At 37.8% G+C, this 17,143-nt stretch overlaps 1 protein-coding gene across 2 annotated transcripts in view; it reads left to right on the plus strand.

The window, feature by feature from the left end:
• Nucleotides 1-3,509: 3,509 nt before the first annotated feature.
• Nucleotides 3,510-17,143, plus strand: part of nedd4a (NEDD4 E3 ubiquitin protein ligase a) — a 38,106-nt gene continuing 24,472 nt past the window's right edge. Inside the window, exons 1-5 of one of the 2 annotated variants that reach the window (XM_014980474.2) lie at nt 3,510-3,774; nt 5,808-5,881; nt 8,683-8,761; nt 8,846-8,884; nt 9,095-9,148. In XM_014980474.2, coding sequence (XP_014835960.2) covers nt 3,724-3,774; nt 5,808-5,881; nt 8,683-8,761; nt 8,846-8,884; nt 9,095-9,148 — 297 coding nt within the window. In that variant the 5' untranslated portion in view covers nt 3,510-3,723. Of the gene's footprint in view, nt 3,775-5,807; nt 5,882-8,682; nt 8,762-8,845; nt 8,885-9,094; nt 9,149-12,586; nt 16,978-17,143 lie in introns of those variants that run through there. The other variant, XM_014980471.2, reaches the window with a different exon arrangement.

Consider the following 17,143-nt stretch of genomic DNA (forward strand, 5'->3'; position numbering starts at 1 on the left):
TCGTTGCCACAGTGACAATGAAGCTGGGACTTTTTTATTGCAAGGCAGCAGAGCTAATACTAGAAAATTCCTGCAGAAATTTTAAGGGGCCTGCCAAAGTGTGCCCGTCGGTTTGGACCCAGCGTTCCGATGCTAAAAATTAGCCTTAATGCTAAATAAAGCTTCAATGTAGTCAATAACCTGTGGAGAGTCAGAAGCATGTGGACTAAGCTGTACTTGTACCATTCAGTATGTTGCATACGGTAAAATTAGCCAAAATGCTAATAATAGCATGAATGGTATCAGTAAAATGTGGGGTATCACTACCATGTTGTCACCCATTGACTCAGTCCAATCAGTATTCTAAACATGGCTAATAAGTAAATAAATTGGCTAAAAGCTTATTTTAGGTAAAATGCTAATGCGTGCAAGGAAGTGCACTAGTGGGTGGCAGTGAAATGCTAATGTTTGTTCAGATGTTAATGAACTGCCTTGCGCAGTTGCAGTGACTGACTTGGTTGCTTGCTTGCTTTTTGCAAGTCAGTCACTGCTCTCCCTATGCATTGCTATGGGCAGGCCCCAATTAGAGCTGAGCTCAAATAATGGAAAACTACTATAGCCATAAATAAATAACAGGCTTGTACATTTTCAGAACTGTATTAGCATAAAAAATATAGAAAATAGGTCTCCTCACACTGCTGTGGGAAAAATCTAAGGAAAATTATTTTGAATCTGTTTATTTTGTTAGTAATATGTATAATTTCTTTCAAGAGAGAACAGATAGCGTGAAACTACACCAAAAGATTTATATGAGATGTAGACACAAAGTTTAATGCATTACAGTAATATTAACATAATTCATATATTAGCCTTTGACAGTAAGAACTCAATTTAAATTATATGTTGTTTTCATAGAATTTAAAAGAATGAAAACATTCTCTAACTTTAACAAGTCTGGATTTTCTTTTTGAAGGGAAAACTTTAAAATTAATCAATGTCTGTCAGATTAACTTAAAAATGTACAATGTACTCATTTGAATCTTATATCTCTTTGGATCAACACCACTGTTGCTGCAAGTGAATATTTTGGCCTTTTGTGATATGCGTTTTATGGAAAAATGTGTGTTTTCTAAACAACAGTAGCAACTGTGGTCTGCTGGCGATCTCTAGCAATGTTTAAACCAACTCCAGCCTCAGAACTACGAAGTCTGAATTTTTCTGGTGTGTATCTGCAGAAAATACAAGAGCACAGGAGGAAAACTGTCACAGGGTCTCTGCCCTTTTCCAGAAAACTGTTGTTTTTGTCTGCAGGCTGGCCCAGAAGTTTGACACACAGGTTGAAGCACTCAGGTAAAATTAAAGAAAGATTTCTTGACAGAACTGATCACTGAAGCTGAAAATTGCAAGAGAAGAAACCTTAAGGATTGCAATGTGAATACTGCCTGAGAAAGAAAACATATTTTATATCTTGGTTAATCCAGATACTGCACTCGAAATACAATTTCTGAGTTCAGTATCTGACTGAAATGTATGTAATGCTTCAGTTCAACGCTTACTGGAGATTGTCTGCGCTGTAAACAACTATCCTACACTCCAAAGAGAGAAGTGCAGATCCGAATGAGGCGGCTGTTAATGTTAATTTAATACTTGGAAGCGTGGCCAACACGGACTGAAAGACTTCGTTCACATCCTGGTGCTATTTCCAAACTACGGCAAACTACAATTTTAAAGATGTGCACAACTTCTCCTTCTGTTTGCTGATTTGTTCGGTTGGAACTCTATTGGAGAAATCGAGCTCAATGGGAGAAGTCCCAGAAGGAGCACTGAAGGGAGATGAGAATCAAGCGTAACTGCATAAGAAGGCAATGGCCAGGCTGGCATTAAGGTGGATATAGTGTGAAACATTTCTGATTTCTGAAAAGTGCACAGAATGGAGGACTTTGAATTGGCTTTATGTTGTGATCCCACATAAAGCTCCAGCCCACAACTCATCTGGGAGGCAAAAAGGTAAAATGGTGCTCAATATACAGGCCCCTAACAGAGGATATCATTTCAATGCATACAAACCCCGTCCATCCCTGAGAACCCGAATTGTCAGGAACAATCACCAGGCCATCAGCTTTTAGTGTGTCGACGGGAAATCACTTTGAAAACTTGACCCTTCATTGTAATTTTATTGCTGCTACTTCTTTGGATATCAGCTGACTCATGTGTGAAGGATCTTTCCCAGGAAACATGATTAATATGTTTCCTGTCCACACAGACTGACGCTGAAAAAGGGAACGTGAAAATGATCAAATAAGCACGAGATTCAGATTCCTTTAAACCAGATAAAGAAAATGTTCATAATTAGCTAAAAGAAAGGTTTGAATATGTCAATCTTTGTTAAAATAATTTACTAAAATAAATTAATGGTTCAATAATTGTCCAATTTATTGAGTTGCACACGTGTCATTCTTCTTGTAAGCACTTTTTTACAATGTAAACTTAAACATCCACATCTTTTACAAAAGGAATTAATGTTAAGGAGTACAATATAACACCAACATAGATATTTCTAAATACTGATCAACAATAATCAGAAAAAGATAAAAAAATTAAAAAAAACATCTGAAGTTGCCAGCAACAACTTCGATAGTCTAAGTAGTCAGTTGGATTGGGCGAAATGGAAATAGCCAGTAAGTACACCACATGTTTCTTAACAGATCTTTTTACTTGAGTGACATTTTTGTCACAGCGTATTTTCACTACGCTGTCTTTTTTACTTTTACTTCAGTAATTTTATATTGAAGTATCTTAGTTGAGTAAAATGTCTGGATTCTCTACTCACAGTGAGTAACTTCACTGAACAAAGAACAAATATGTTTTGACCAAAAATTTACCAAAGACACACACCTGCAGTTTTTGTTAAGGTTTTATGTTTTATATTGAAAGAAACCAATTTGGGAAAAAAAAGGTTTTTCCTGATTTTACTTGTCATTTTGGTCCTTAAAATACCAAAATTTCTTCTTAATGTTATTTATTTATTTATAAATAAATATATTTATTTATTTATAAATAAATAACATTTATTTATAAATAAACTTTGTTTATTTATACATAAATTATTTATTTTGGTATTTATAAATATAAATAAACGTTGTTTATTTATAAATAAATTATTTATTTTGGTATTTACAAATATAAATAAACTTTATTTATTTATAAATAAACTATTTATTTATAAATAAAGTTAATTTAGTTTATTTATTTTGTATTTTTAAATATTAAATGATTGATAATTTGATCAGTTACTGAGTACTTGAGCAGTCATTTTACCAAATACTTTTTAAAAACTCTAACTAGAGTAATTTCTTGGATGGCTACTTTTTACTTTTACTTGAGTACAAATAAGTTAAAGTAAGTAAAGCTCTGTAAGAATTTTGGCAAGAAGCAATTTGCCAAAACCAGAATATTGTTATCTAAGAAGTGTTTTGTGGATTGATTTAATGTCAAAACGGCCTACCATACTCGGTTGTAGCAGGAACCCTGAACAAAAAAAAAAAGGAGGAGGAAGCAGGAGGTGGAGGAAGAGGATGGGTATTATTACCAATGACGATAAGGCCACAACTATCCACTCGGTCTGGTTCACGGTAGTTACTTGTCAGCGTAAACAGTCGGAAGGACTATCAGAGACGGCACACCTGAGCACATAAGGGCAGACTGTTCTTCGTGTCGCCCTCTGGGAGGAAGAAGAAGGATCTCATGATGGCTGCTGTTTCTGCCTCTCAGATCAGAGGACTCCAGGCTGACGAGGTAAACCAGAGTTAACTAAACGTTAGTGACCGAGGCTGCTCACGCGCCCCGACCGTTTGACATCTCTCCCGCTTGCTGTTATCCGGGAAGTAAACTTAAAAAAAGAAAAACTGAAAAAGTAGTGGATAGCTATCTCAAACATAGGTTTACTTTCGATAAGTGTGATTTCGTGTCAGCTAAATGAGAGAAAATGAAGGGTAAGATAAGAGGGAAAAATCGATATGACTACTTAAGAGCTAGCTCGAGTTTGTCGGGGAGGAAGCCAACTGTCAACGCCTGCGTTCCTGCTTCTCGGCACGCAAACACCAAACTTTGATAAAACAGACTTTGTTTTCAGCAGCGGCTTCACGGCCCCACGCAGACCCATCACAGTGGGTCAGATTGATGACACTGATTGCGATATCCCACGATGATTCATAAATTTAATAGGCAAATCACGACTGGGTTTATGGGGGGGAATGTCCTCAAGCGCCAAGCGCTGTCAGGAAATTACGTCACCCATACCCTAAACAATGCTTTTGTGGGAGGAGAGAAAAGCCTGATAGGATTCATGTGGAACTTGATCTACTTTAGATGATTTTTGTTTTTGGCCTCTTCCGCTCACCTGTATGCACAGCCAGCCCAAGGCATAGGTGAACTAAGCAGCAGCTAAAGGTCTTAATGTCACACAAGCGTGGTTTAGTGATTATAAGTTGGTGGAAAAACAAATAAAGCTAGTGAACATCAATCTGAATTTCCCCAGAAATAACCAGGATTGACTTTTCAAAAGAAGACTGCTGAAGATTACTTCCTTCATACCGACGGAAAGCTGTAAAGTTAACAACTCTATGAAGTCAACTGTCCACAAATCGCCATATTCTTGCTCGGAGAAGGGATTGCTGCTTGATGCAGTCAACTGGATTGAAAACTTGTTGGTATAATAAACTGAACTTGACTGCATTGAATCACAACTAGTGTAATTTCAGTCTAAGTGATTGATTTAGTTGCATAGTCTGTATATAAATCTGATCTGTTTGTTAACTCTGTCAATTGGAGTTAAAACAGAATTTAAGAGTAAGAGGAACATTTTGATAGTTTTTAAACATGGACACTTCATTTCAAGTGCTAATAAATTACACAAGGGATTCAGCCAATATCTGGTGAATTTTTAATCCTAGTTATAAACTATATTGATGGCTATATTCGATGAACAATGGGTGTAAGGAGTATATTCCTTTTAAAGTAACATTATGCAAGTTTTGTATGTTTATAACTGAAAACAACTAAGATTATATACGCAATGGTTTGTAAAAGTATTCTATTTAGTTTGATCATAGTTTATTCTTCATTTTCTGGGGTCCAAGATGATTATTTATCGATTGAAAATAATCTTTGTATGTTTCTTTGCAGTTTGTGCATTTTATCTAGGAACATTTTACTCAAGTATGAACCATAAACTTTTATAGGCCCTTTTATAACACCAGCAAGATTTAATCACTGCAAAACAAGCCAGTCATCTGACGAAACATACTATGTTGAGCCAAAAATAACACTTACATACTGATGTATAGAAGCAACTATACATGCAGGTGACAAAAATAAATAAGTAAATAAAGATGCTGGTCTGCCCATAAACATTGAATCATCTTGTAAGCAGCTTCCTAAATTGTATGTCTTGTTTTATTCATCTTTAATTATTGTTATTTTTTTGGTCTAAATTTGTTCATCCCACATTTTGTACTCCAAGCCCCACTCAGGGTTACAGTCCTGTTTTTAATTTGACAGTTAGAAGCCACTTTTGTGTCATTATTAATTTAGCTTGTTAAAATTGAAATTTTTTGGTATTTTATGAATGAAAAAAAAACAAAGAACTTAAAAATGAGGTGAAAATATCTTAATGTGTTTTATACCAGTAATTCATTGAGATTATATGACTTTACAAAATGATGCCTGCTCTGGATTAAACATCAATCCAGTCGTCGTTACATGGTTTAACTTTTGTTTTGGTTTTATTTCCTTGTTGTTGTTTTTTTTAATTATTATTGTTCATTTAGGAAACGTCCAGAATCCTTAAAGTAAAAGTCATTGCTGGAATTGGACTGGCCAAGAAAGACATACTGGGCGCAAGGTAAGTTTTTCTTTTTTTCTTTTTTCTTTTTACAATGTCATTGCTTAAATGTAATATTTAAGTAAATGGAAGTTAGCTTGCTATTAAATAAACAATAAGTTTCAGTCATGACACAATAACGGCAGAGGGAGAAAACACAGCAAACTCCAAAAAACACAAATGCACCAGAAAAATGCTGCAAACAAAAACTATTGCCATCACAGAAACCTGCTATTAGCAAAACATTGATTTCCATCTCTGCACAGTCACAAGGTGTCATCTACCAGCAGAGATCTGCTTGAGGTTGTTTTTTTGTTCTATAGTTTCCTCCAAAATATTTTTAAATCCATCAGAAAGCTAGAAAACCTGCCACCAGCGTCCCGCCCGTGGCTCGTCAGCTGCTTTTGCAAAACATTGCCTCGTAAACAAGAAGTGTTGTGTCTTTGTAATTCTGTTGGAAAATCCTTATTCTTGTGAAATGATTGATGCAGAGGTTTTTAACAAGTCAGTAACCACAGCAGGTACAGTCAAAACACTCAACAATTAAAACAAAACAGCATGATAGTGACTTCACCTACACCTTCTGTTTTATTGACAAGGAGTCAAGAGACCAGTTCAGTATATCAGTAAGTACTTTTTCCAATATATTGCTACGGACTGCTGTTACATTAATATTTAGCCCACTACCGGGCTTATCATGTCACTTCTTCACTATTCACTACTATTTACCAGAATGAGGTCAAACCAAGATCAAGTCAGTGTCCAAACCCTTTGTGTCTTTTCTCCAGGCTTTAAGAGCCAACAAGACTTGTTAAAGAGTGTAGGAACACACCTTGAAAAAAATCTTCTGATTTATTTTCAATTGTGTTTTTAAAATATTGGAACGTAACAGCAAAAAAAATAAAAAAAATAAAAAAATAAAAGGAAACAGAAATAACTGATTTGTTATGTTTAAAGATCATGCCCCAGGAATACTGAAATGAGTGACTGTGGTTTTTGGGAAGATACTTCTGGTAAAACTTTGGTGGGTTGCTAACATATTTCCATCTCTTTTATTGGTTTTATGTTGGTAACTTATGCCTCTTCAAGACTTACAGATACAATGATGATCTCTTTTTTGTTGTTATTCTGAGATTTTTCTTCCTTCTTTTGTCTGTAACCCATGGTGCCTTTCAAATGTATGTATTTAACTCTTTAACATTTCCTCATTTTTGTCACATCACAAACAAAAACTTCAAGGGATTTTATGTGAAAGACCTACATGAAGTAGTGGATTACTGTGATGCAGATGAAAATTATACTCTACAAACAAAAAGAGAAATATTTTTGCATGCATTTGTATTTACTCAAATCAAATCTAGGGCAATCCAATGAGATACAAATGTTGCTGTCACCTCTCTTTTATACAGAACCGATTCACAGTAGATGTCACCTTTTACAATTCCTTTTACAAAACAAGCGGCTCCAATTTATATCCACAAGTATGTAGTCAATGCAATAGACTAATCCAATAATTATTCATGTAAGACCCAAAAGTATTTAATTGCTTTGATCTGATTTAATTTCTGAAAATAATGTAACCATAAAAACAAAATAAAAAGTGACGTACAGGTTCTGATCTGGTTTCAAAATAATGAAACAAACACAAAAACAGTAACATCATTATTACAAAATAACAAATTAGAAGAAAAACACCAGTACTGTACAGTAATGTATCCGTGTTAGAACAGTGCAAAGTCATTCCAGTAACAGCAACTACTGTTTATTATATGATCTCTAAATAGCACAACGGACTCAGCAGATAGAAAATAACATGAAGTTTGTTTGCAAACTGGTGCATTTTCCGTTAAAACTTCTAGGCCTGTCACAATAACCAATGTTTCTGGATGACTAATCATCCAGAACTTAACACAATAACCGATAATGTTGTTGTTTGGAGACAATTTACTAGTAATATAATGGTAATAATGCAATAATAATTCAGGAACACATTCCAATGAACATTTAAACAGTGGAAGTAGAAGACATTTTGAATATCCAAAGTAAATGACAGAAAAAACAGGTAACAAATTTATCCTTCAAAATAAGGTTTAGTTGAAACCAAAACTCCAGACTGAAGACTTTTATTATCCATTTTATGGTAGAAAGAGACAAATCATAAGTCATGAAATTAGAAATTATTAAGTTTGCTTCAATTTATCATACCATTAACTGATTTATTGAGTATTGTGACAGGCCAAAAAGCTTCATGATTTAGTGAAGTAGCTTGAGAAATTGTTCTAAAAGATGTAGCATTACTTGAAAGTGAGATTACACTAGCAAAGTATGAAGCACTTCTAGGAATTCATTTCAAAAGGTGGTTGTACTGGTTGACTCAAAAATACTTTCCAGATTTTTTTATTTGCAAAAGCATTGGATGTATGCACTACTTTGTGTTGGTCTAGCACATTAAATCTCAACATTGAATATTGTGGTTGTAACATGATGTGAAATAGTTTCAGAAGTACCAGTGGTTTTGCCCTATGCAATACCAAAACACTTCAGCAGTTAGACGTGGGTAATGAATAATGTAATGTGCAAGATGGATGTGGCTTCAATGAACTCTAACTCGAATCATTACCGCTTTAACTGCAGTCATTATGTGAGCAGTGAGTCACCAGAGCTAATGTGGCTTTGTGTTTTTTCCTGTTAGAAATCAAACAAATTATGTTTTGCTTCCCTCAGAGATAAATAAAAAATGTTACAGAAGAAATGAAGAACCAAAGCAAATCTTCTTGATTTCTAAGTTTGATCCCATACTTCTCTCTGCTTTTCTGTTGCAGTGATCCGTACACCAGACTGTCTCTTTATGATCCCGTCAATGGAGAAATCACAAGTCTGCAGACTAAGACCATTAAAAAGGTGACTAAACAGCACCTGAACCTGCTGCATTTTATGGTATTTGTATAAATATATATGTTTTTTCTTATTTCATGTTACTTGAAGACTCTGGATCCAAAATGGAACGAAGAATTCTATTTCCGAGTAAGTTTCGCTCAAAATATAATAAGTCAACAACCACATTCAAGCATGGATGCATGTACATTTTAAGCTTACATTGTTGTTGTCACTAATAGAAGATAAACTGTATAACTTGGCTTATATTTGAAAGCATGTTAAAAATGTAAACAGCCCAGCATCCCTTGTTGGATTAGTAAAGCTGGAGCCATTCTGATCTTCTGCTTTGTGTTTCAGGTAAATCCCAGGAGCCATCGGCTTCTGTTTGAGGTGTTTGATGAGAACAGACTGGTAAGCTCTTTAGATTTGTTCAGCTTATAATGATTCAATGTTCCCATGTAGTTGTTGTTTTTATTTCTTTTGAAATACAGTAAACTTACAGAATGTGGACAGGTATACTTTGTATCTCTAAAGATCCAATAACGGATTAAATTCATGTAAAGTGAGGCATTAAATTCATTAGAACAAACTTTCATTCAGGCTGATCTCATTAGAAGCTCTATTTCCCTCTAAAGTCAAATTTAAGTCAGTTTGTCGAATGAAAACCCAAACATAAATCTTGCATTGCCTTTCTTGGACTCTTGTGGATGTAGCATAGAAATATAATGAGTTGTTCTTGATTGATGGCAGCTGCTGCTGAGGTGATATTATGTTCTGTGTTTGGACACCATAAATGCCAAACAGGAGAATGTGTCATATTTCCATAGATGTGGGTATCCTCCAGTCAGTGCAAGAATGACTTTGCTTTGTCTGCCTGTCAAAGATGCAGGAGGCCCTTATTTTGCCATATTATGCTGGATATTGCTGGAAACTTATCATAGCTTATTACTCTGCGCTGTAAATAAGGGTAAATCTGGCTTCTGTTAGATCGTCCTAACGTCTGTGAGGGTGGGGATTAAGAGCTGTGGATCAAATCTGGAGTTTAGTTCAGCTGTGGTTTAGTTTTGATTCTTAGGCAGAAATGTATTGAATGCACACTGTGTTTAAGGTTTAGCGAATACTCCTTCATTTAACTTGTCATCCCACTAAATAGCATGCGATCGTCATGTTTAGTTGTATTCTTAAATGTATTGATACTTATTGACACTGACATGGAACCAGCAGTTGAAAATTAGTTCAAACGATGAGAAAAATCAGCTGGTTGGTTAGCAAACATCAGCCATCAGAGTTTAGTGCTATGAGTCAAAGATGTTATCACAATATTTTCTTCCAAGTCTTTGCTTTAGTCTGGTAACATTGAAACCAATGTTACCAAAAAATATGGTAACATAAAAATAAAAAAAGCTTTACATGCGATCCATGGAAAGCTTGTTCTAGATCAGAGATCCTCCACCTGTACTAACCAAGGAACCGCCTATCAAATTCAGTAGGGCTGAAACGATTCCTCGAATGATTCGAGTACCTCGATTACTAAAATTCCTCGAGGAAAATTTACCTGCCTCGAAGCTTCGTTAATTTATGTTTTATTAGTTGGCGCACCGTGTTCCGGCCGGGACTTCATTTGCGTTGCGCGGAGCTCTCACTTCCGCCTCTGAGTTGTTGACAAAAGCTAAGTCTCAGCGGCATAAAGTCCAATCTTCAAGATTGGCCCGTGGGGATTTAATTGATTGATGATAATGCCCGACTTTTTATCGTTTTTGGGGAACCAATAAGCATCCTTAAAATGACTGGGGGAATGCCTGGAGTACGGCAGCATTTCTCCTCCGGGGCTGCTGGTTGAAAGCGAACGGCGGGAAGAGCGCTGAGGTGAGCGGATAGCCTGAACAGGGCGGGCGGCTGAGTAGCTGATGCTTACCGTGTAAATGTAGCTTTACCGACGAACCGCACAATAAATTTCATATCCCGGTCTGAAGAAACGGGTGGCGGAGCGCATCGTACATGGCTGGTAGATGAGTTTCTGAGTGTGACCAGTGAAGGTGTCGTAAATATCCCGTATTGCTTCCCCCCGTGTTCGTCCCCCGGTCTAACGGTTCGGCAGTCCGCTGGTCTATTTCCTCCCCTCCACCCCATCTTACGTTCGTTCATTCGCCCTCTCCTCCCACTCCAGGCGGCATTTCCCGTATTTTCAAGCCCAAAGCGTGACAGGTTAGGTGGCAAGGTGAGTTTAATTAATCTATTAAACTCACTGAAGATTAAACTAAAAGCTGGATTGTAGACATTTTTTATAAGCATATTTGTTAGCCTGCCTCTTTGTTATTAAATTCAATATAATTTCAGATTTTTCTATAACTTTTCTTCTGGTTAACTTAGAAAGTGAGCTATTATTGTTACAGGTTAGTTTTCTAAACTACAAAAAAGCAACTGTTAGGGATGCTCAAATATGAAAAATTGGACTGATATTGATATCTGATAGTAACACCGGTATTATGCCAGATTTACCAATATTTCATTTTGTAATTTTTTTTATCCGATTACTCGATTAATCGTAAGAATAATCGATAGATTACTCGATTACTAAAATATTCGTTTACAACAGCCCTAAAATTCAGTTTGTTTAGAGCCGCAAAACCTGTACAATTCCTTTCACTAACTACCTGCCATATGAAAATACTTTGTAATTTAATTTAAGCAGCATTTGGTGTTTTAGGGCAAAGAATAATCTCTAACTTTTACATAAAATTGAGAATAAAAACACTTTCTTCATAGAAGATTTTAGAAAACATTATAATTTACAGTCTAATTAGAATAATTTGTTTAAAAATTCTGTGCAAATGCTACTGAAATCAGACTTTTAAAATGACCTTCATCTTTTTAACACTGCTACTGTCCTGTCCTTTCTGTCCAAACTCATTAAGAGTCACTGTGGACGTCCTAAAGAGCCTAATTCTCCTCTCTGAGTTTGCAGAGTAACAGAGAGGCTTTTTGTAGCAGGTTATCACAGCTCAGCCCAGGTTCGTCCTGGGGCACAAAAACAGTCAGACCCCACTAATGCCGGCTCTTCCTCCTCACCGTGTCTCTGTGTGGATAATGGAAACATTGTAAAGCAGTTGGTCAAGGCGAACACCTCATCAAATATCGCCTTACTTCTCCTATCTGCAGCACTTAGTTTAATTAAATTGTACATTTTCTTTTCTTTATCTCTTTAGAGTCATGATGTACTCTGTTATAAATATGTACTGACTTTTAGGGAAAATAAAAAAACATTATTTATTTTACATAAGCTTTTGATATACCAAAGCTTCCATAAATGATTCTCTCTGGTTTTTCAGAAGTAGTGTTGAATGCAGCCCCATCAGCGCTAAATACAGTTTCAATTAACTGGTCTTACTGGTAGAAACTGCTCTGCGATTACCAAGAAACGGCTCTTTAGGTTCCCAGAAGAGCAAGTCGGGGCAGGACCATCTGTGCTCTTTTTTCCCTTGAATATCCAGTTATATACACACTGCATGTGAATATATGAGCTACGTTCTGACGTGCAATTACAGCTTCAGAATAAGAAGTTATTAGCTCCACTTTTTTTTTATTTTATTTTTTTTAGCTTTTTGGGTTCTTGCATTAATTGCACAATTTTTGTCTCAAAGTGTCAATCCGTCATTTTGGCATTATGCTAAGTTATTCATGGAGCACAACAAATATTGCCAGCTGTTATTGTGCTGCATGTGGTTATTGTTTGTAGACTGGGAGGTTTCTGGAATGCGTCACCACATCACATGTTTACCGTCACATGAGAACATGAAGTTAGGCGTGGCTGACTCAGATCTTCCTCGTCACACTCCAGGTAGATTTCATGGCACATTGAGGGGCATGTCGGTGCGGTAAATGTGCTTCTGAGTGGATGTGTTTGTCACTGCTTGCCTAAAATACAAGGAACTTGTAACTTCCTTCTTTACACTGCAGAGTCTCAGTTTCTCCAAAGGCATAACACCATCTGTGTTTCTATAGAGACTCCATCTTGAATTTATTACTACTGCCTGCATAAACAGATTCAGAAAACGCCCCGGGTTTGCAGGTGAAAAATAAATTGGGCGAACAAAATTCACTGAAGTATTTACAAAATTGTTGAACTAGAGGAAGTGCTCCTTGTTCCTGTGAAGATCACCTTCATTCTGTTTATGCTGATGTTTACATTGCCAGTTTCTGGAAGGTAAATGTTTTGTTAGAATGTATGCAGGACCCCAGGTGGTAGTTTTATTTGCACACAAACATGCTAAAAAGAGTATTTTGTCATTAAATAATGCGAAATTAAGAGAATACCCCACAGCCTCCAGACATGGATACCACTCTATCTTCCCACATTCTCAGTTCCTCTACCTGCTTACTTTAACTTTCAATGGAAAGTTAAATTAAAATCTACGTCATTCATTGGCCACATTTACACAATAGCAGTGCCTCCGAGCGGTTTCTCTCCCTAGAAAATGAAAAAAAATTATTAAACATCAGCATTCTGAGTCATAACTGTCTTAACCACTTAATGTTCAGCAGAACATGTCTTCACCTCAAACTAATGTTGAAACAGGCAGCGCATCCTGTTTCTGTCACCAATGGAGGACTTGAAAGTTATGGGACTTTATTGTTTTTGTTAATCAGAAAGGGTCCCTGAACTCCTTTTAGACTGATGTGACATTTACTGTCTTGTAATGTAGATTTATGGGCGATTCTGCAGATTGATTGTATTATATATTTCCTCCAACCCACTGAACAAATTAAACATTTACATTTGTGGTGTAGCATTAAATCTCACTTTAAAAGTTTTTGAAGCAAACTTTCAACTTTTAGAAAGACATCTGCTGCTCTGATTCAGTTTGGAAATATTTCCAGTTGTAAAACACATAGAGAATCAAGATGTGGGAACTGCATCACTGCTGTGAGGCTAATAACTTTATAAACATCTAACTACAAGCTTTAAACTGGCAGCATCTCTGTTAAGCAACCAAATGCACCTTCCATGTCACATTATTTAAGCCGCAGTAAGAATAATTGTTGCTTATCTGGTTTAAAGAAAGACAATAGACTATCTTTTTAAAAAGTGTGAACACTTTAATCCTTTTTTTATTTTAAAATATTTCAACTTTAAAACTTTTTAAACTTTAACTATTGTAAACTGAGGTCATTTTAATCAACACTGCAGTGCAGTAGGCTAAGCCTCATAAACTTTTATAGAGCGTATAAAAGTTGTGTAATGTTGGGTTTCTTAGGTGTGAAAATGCTAGACTTTCATGCCTGAGTTTCAAAACAGCAACTTAGACAGTTAAATTAAATTAACTTTTAATAGGATTCATATTGTTCAAAAATTAAACTTAATATTATATCAAATAGATCATAAAAACCCAGGTTTCCACTGGGTCCATATTTTACAGTGCTACTTGAAAATTGTTGATACAACATTGCCCAGTTGTTTACTAGCTTTGTTTTTTTTCGGTGTCGCTCCATACCCCTCGCTTAATGAAAGAAAAACCCACAATGGTCACAGAAAGAACTTGAATCTGATAAAGGTAATGATGAATAAAAATTCCATGAAAATGAACAAATGAAAGTCAGGCATTGCTTTTCAAACACGCTTCAACAGAATTACTTTAAAAAATAAACCATTGTGGGCTTTTCTTTGATCAACTGAGGGGTACCAACAATTTTGTCCGCGTGTCAATAGTGAATGTCTTTTGTGCTTTCTTCCAAATATCATCAGCCACAGAAAGCTGGCAAAAGCCCATGTCTTTCAGTGGCAGGGTGGTTGATATGCAGATTATCAGGAAATAAATAAACCCATTAGGGGTCAGTTTTTCCTGTTGTACCTGCTGATAAAGGTAAATATATTTTTCTTATCCTTTGCCAGTGAAAGTACACCTTTCTGGCTCTGCTTGTGAGTCTCTGAAGTTTTTATTAAATAAAACGTCCCCGATGTCTACTTGGTTCTTATTGATTCCAAGCTCTTGACGATGTTATTGTAAGCTACTTTGTGTTGTCAATATATATTGTAGTTAATATCCATATTTGGGCTCCTGTCTTATCATGTGGCTGCCACATCACAATCACTGTCAAGTTTGGAAAGTGGGTTATGACTGTCCTTGCTTCCGCCAGTGAGTCATGTCCTTATCCTGGCTGTGTCTTCTACTATTAAACATTACCCGGACGCTGATTTGGAAGCAGAGTAATGGCCTAAAATAAGTCGGCCACTGCCCACAATAGACTGCCATTAATAAATTGGACTGTCAACATCTATGAAGAAGAAATAAGACCAGCATAGACCGTTACATGAGGTGTCATGTAACCAGTGTCATACCACTTTAATGTTGCAATGATCACGCTTCTTTCATCCCTCTGTCTTCTGTTTTCCAAACGGTCATACCTAATTCCTGCATAGGGTGTTTGACTACGTTTGTGTGCGTGTGTTGTGTATATTTTCCAGCTTGAACCTCGCTTGAATGCAGAATTACACTGGCATTCATTCTGTTTGATTTCCTGTAATTCTATAGCAGCGGGTAAAACTATTTGTGGGGGGCACAGAGCGGCAGAAACATTAGTGGCATAGCAGCAGCAGGACTCTCAAGTTAGCGGCCAGAGCTTCAGTCTAGGATTCAGCGTGGAGTTCTGCCATGGTTTTGTTTGGCTGCCTTTTTCATTTTTAAGTTTTAGTTTAGCATTGCTTTCTGCGTAGGGCAGAGGCTCCTTGAAGAGGATCGATTTGGCTTCAAGGGTCGCCTCTTTGGGTCATCTCTTCAAACCGAACCAATGGCCTGCTAAAAGCTGAGATCAGCCTGCAGAGGAATGTAGCTTGTCACTGGAGCTATTTTGGCAATGCACAGCCACTAATGATTGAGATCACAGAGCAGAGTGCGGAACAGTTGCTTTCTTCCACTTTTTTTTCCTACCAGCAAGTTTGATCATGCACCTCTCACCAGCGCTGCAGGGATTAGAGAGTTAAACAAATGGCACGTCAGCTCCGCTTGCATTTCGCGTCAAGACGAAGTAACACGGACCCCCTCTCTGAAAGCCTCAGCTGCCATGGTGAGGAGAGCAGAGTCGGTGTGTCAGCGCACGGCCCCGCAGAGAATCTGGCGCACAGCTCAGTCCACTTGAAGGTGACTCCTCTGTCACCAGAGTTTGCCAGCAGTCAGAGCTCTTCAGTCTTCATACCCAGGGTTAACTCCGGAGGCAGCAACAAGAAGAGCATTCTGCAAATCTCGCTGCAGCCGTGCGGAAAACCAAGCGGCGAGTTGGAAGGGAGCGCGGAGGATGGAGAGGCCGGCGTTTGTGTCGGTTCTGACGGGGGATCGTGCAACAGCAGCATGGCCAGCGACGCCGGGTACTGCAGCAGCAACAGCATCTTTGAGCCGGAGCTTCCAGAAAAGCACAGGAGCAGCCAGGAGAGGCCCCAGGTCTGCCGCAGGTCCAAGGTCCCGCTGCGGCGGTGCTCCTCCCTGGTCATTATTCCAAGGAGCCCTTGCAGCACGCCGCCTGCGTCTCCCGTAGGATCTGTGGCTCTGTTTGCTCTGCCCCCGTTACGGGGATCTAACCAGCCGTTTCTCCAGGCACCTACCAGTGAATTCCTCCAAGCAGATGAAGAAGTGACGAGTAAAGAGCCCAACATCGCTTCTCTAAGTGGCCAAAATCAGCCAAAAGGAAACTACTCATCCGAGCTTAGGGACTCAAAACACACGGTGCACTTTAACATCCCGCTAGAGGATGAACCAAAATGCAAACTGGAGGACAAGACTGCAGGTATGGAGCAGTCCTCTAATCTTCACTCTAGCAGCGTGATGCTACGCTTTCCCCACCAGAGACCAATGGCATCGGCTAAACGAGCCGCATCTGTGGCTTCGGGCAGTTCACATCTCCCCAATGCTCATTACCCGGCTGGACTCTCTGAAAGACAAGGCGAAGCCCACAAAAAACTTTATCGGAGTACCTCTGCTTGCTTGTTTTCCTCATCTAAGCAACCTGAGAAAAACAGTAGGGTCTGTTCATCAGGGAAGGGTCAAGGGAAACACTGTCATCGTGCCATTCAGAGGAGCTTTTCCCTGGAGGTGCCTTACGCTAACACCGGGATTTCATGTCGCGTTTCAAACCCAAAGCTCAGCAGCCCTCTTTCCCCACATGTACACATTCATTTGTCTCCTTGCTGCCCTGCAAAGGTTCTCGCTTACCCCAACAACTTCAAAAAGAGCCACAAAGGAAACAGGGAGGTGAGTGTTTAGATTCGCTGATGTTTCCTGACTGTAGAAAAACTCATGAAAGTTGTTTTTTTTTAGAGGCATTCTCATAATGGCCCTTTGACAGAGCTCTGTGGATGTGATGACAATGTTGTTAAACTGGTCCAAGCGGATTCCACACGGTTTTGGTCTGACTTGT

Source organism: Poecilia mexicana, unplaced genomic scaffold, assembly GCF_051168715.1.
Source record: "Poecilia mexicana isolate PSO_F unplaced genomic scaffold, ASM5116871v1 scaffold_3, whole genome shotgun sequence".
Classification (NCBI taxonomy): domain Eukaryota; kingdom Metazoa; phylum Chordata; class Actinopteri; order Cyprinodontiformes; family Poeciliidae; genus Poecilia; species Poecilia mexicana.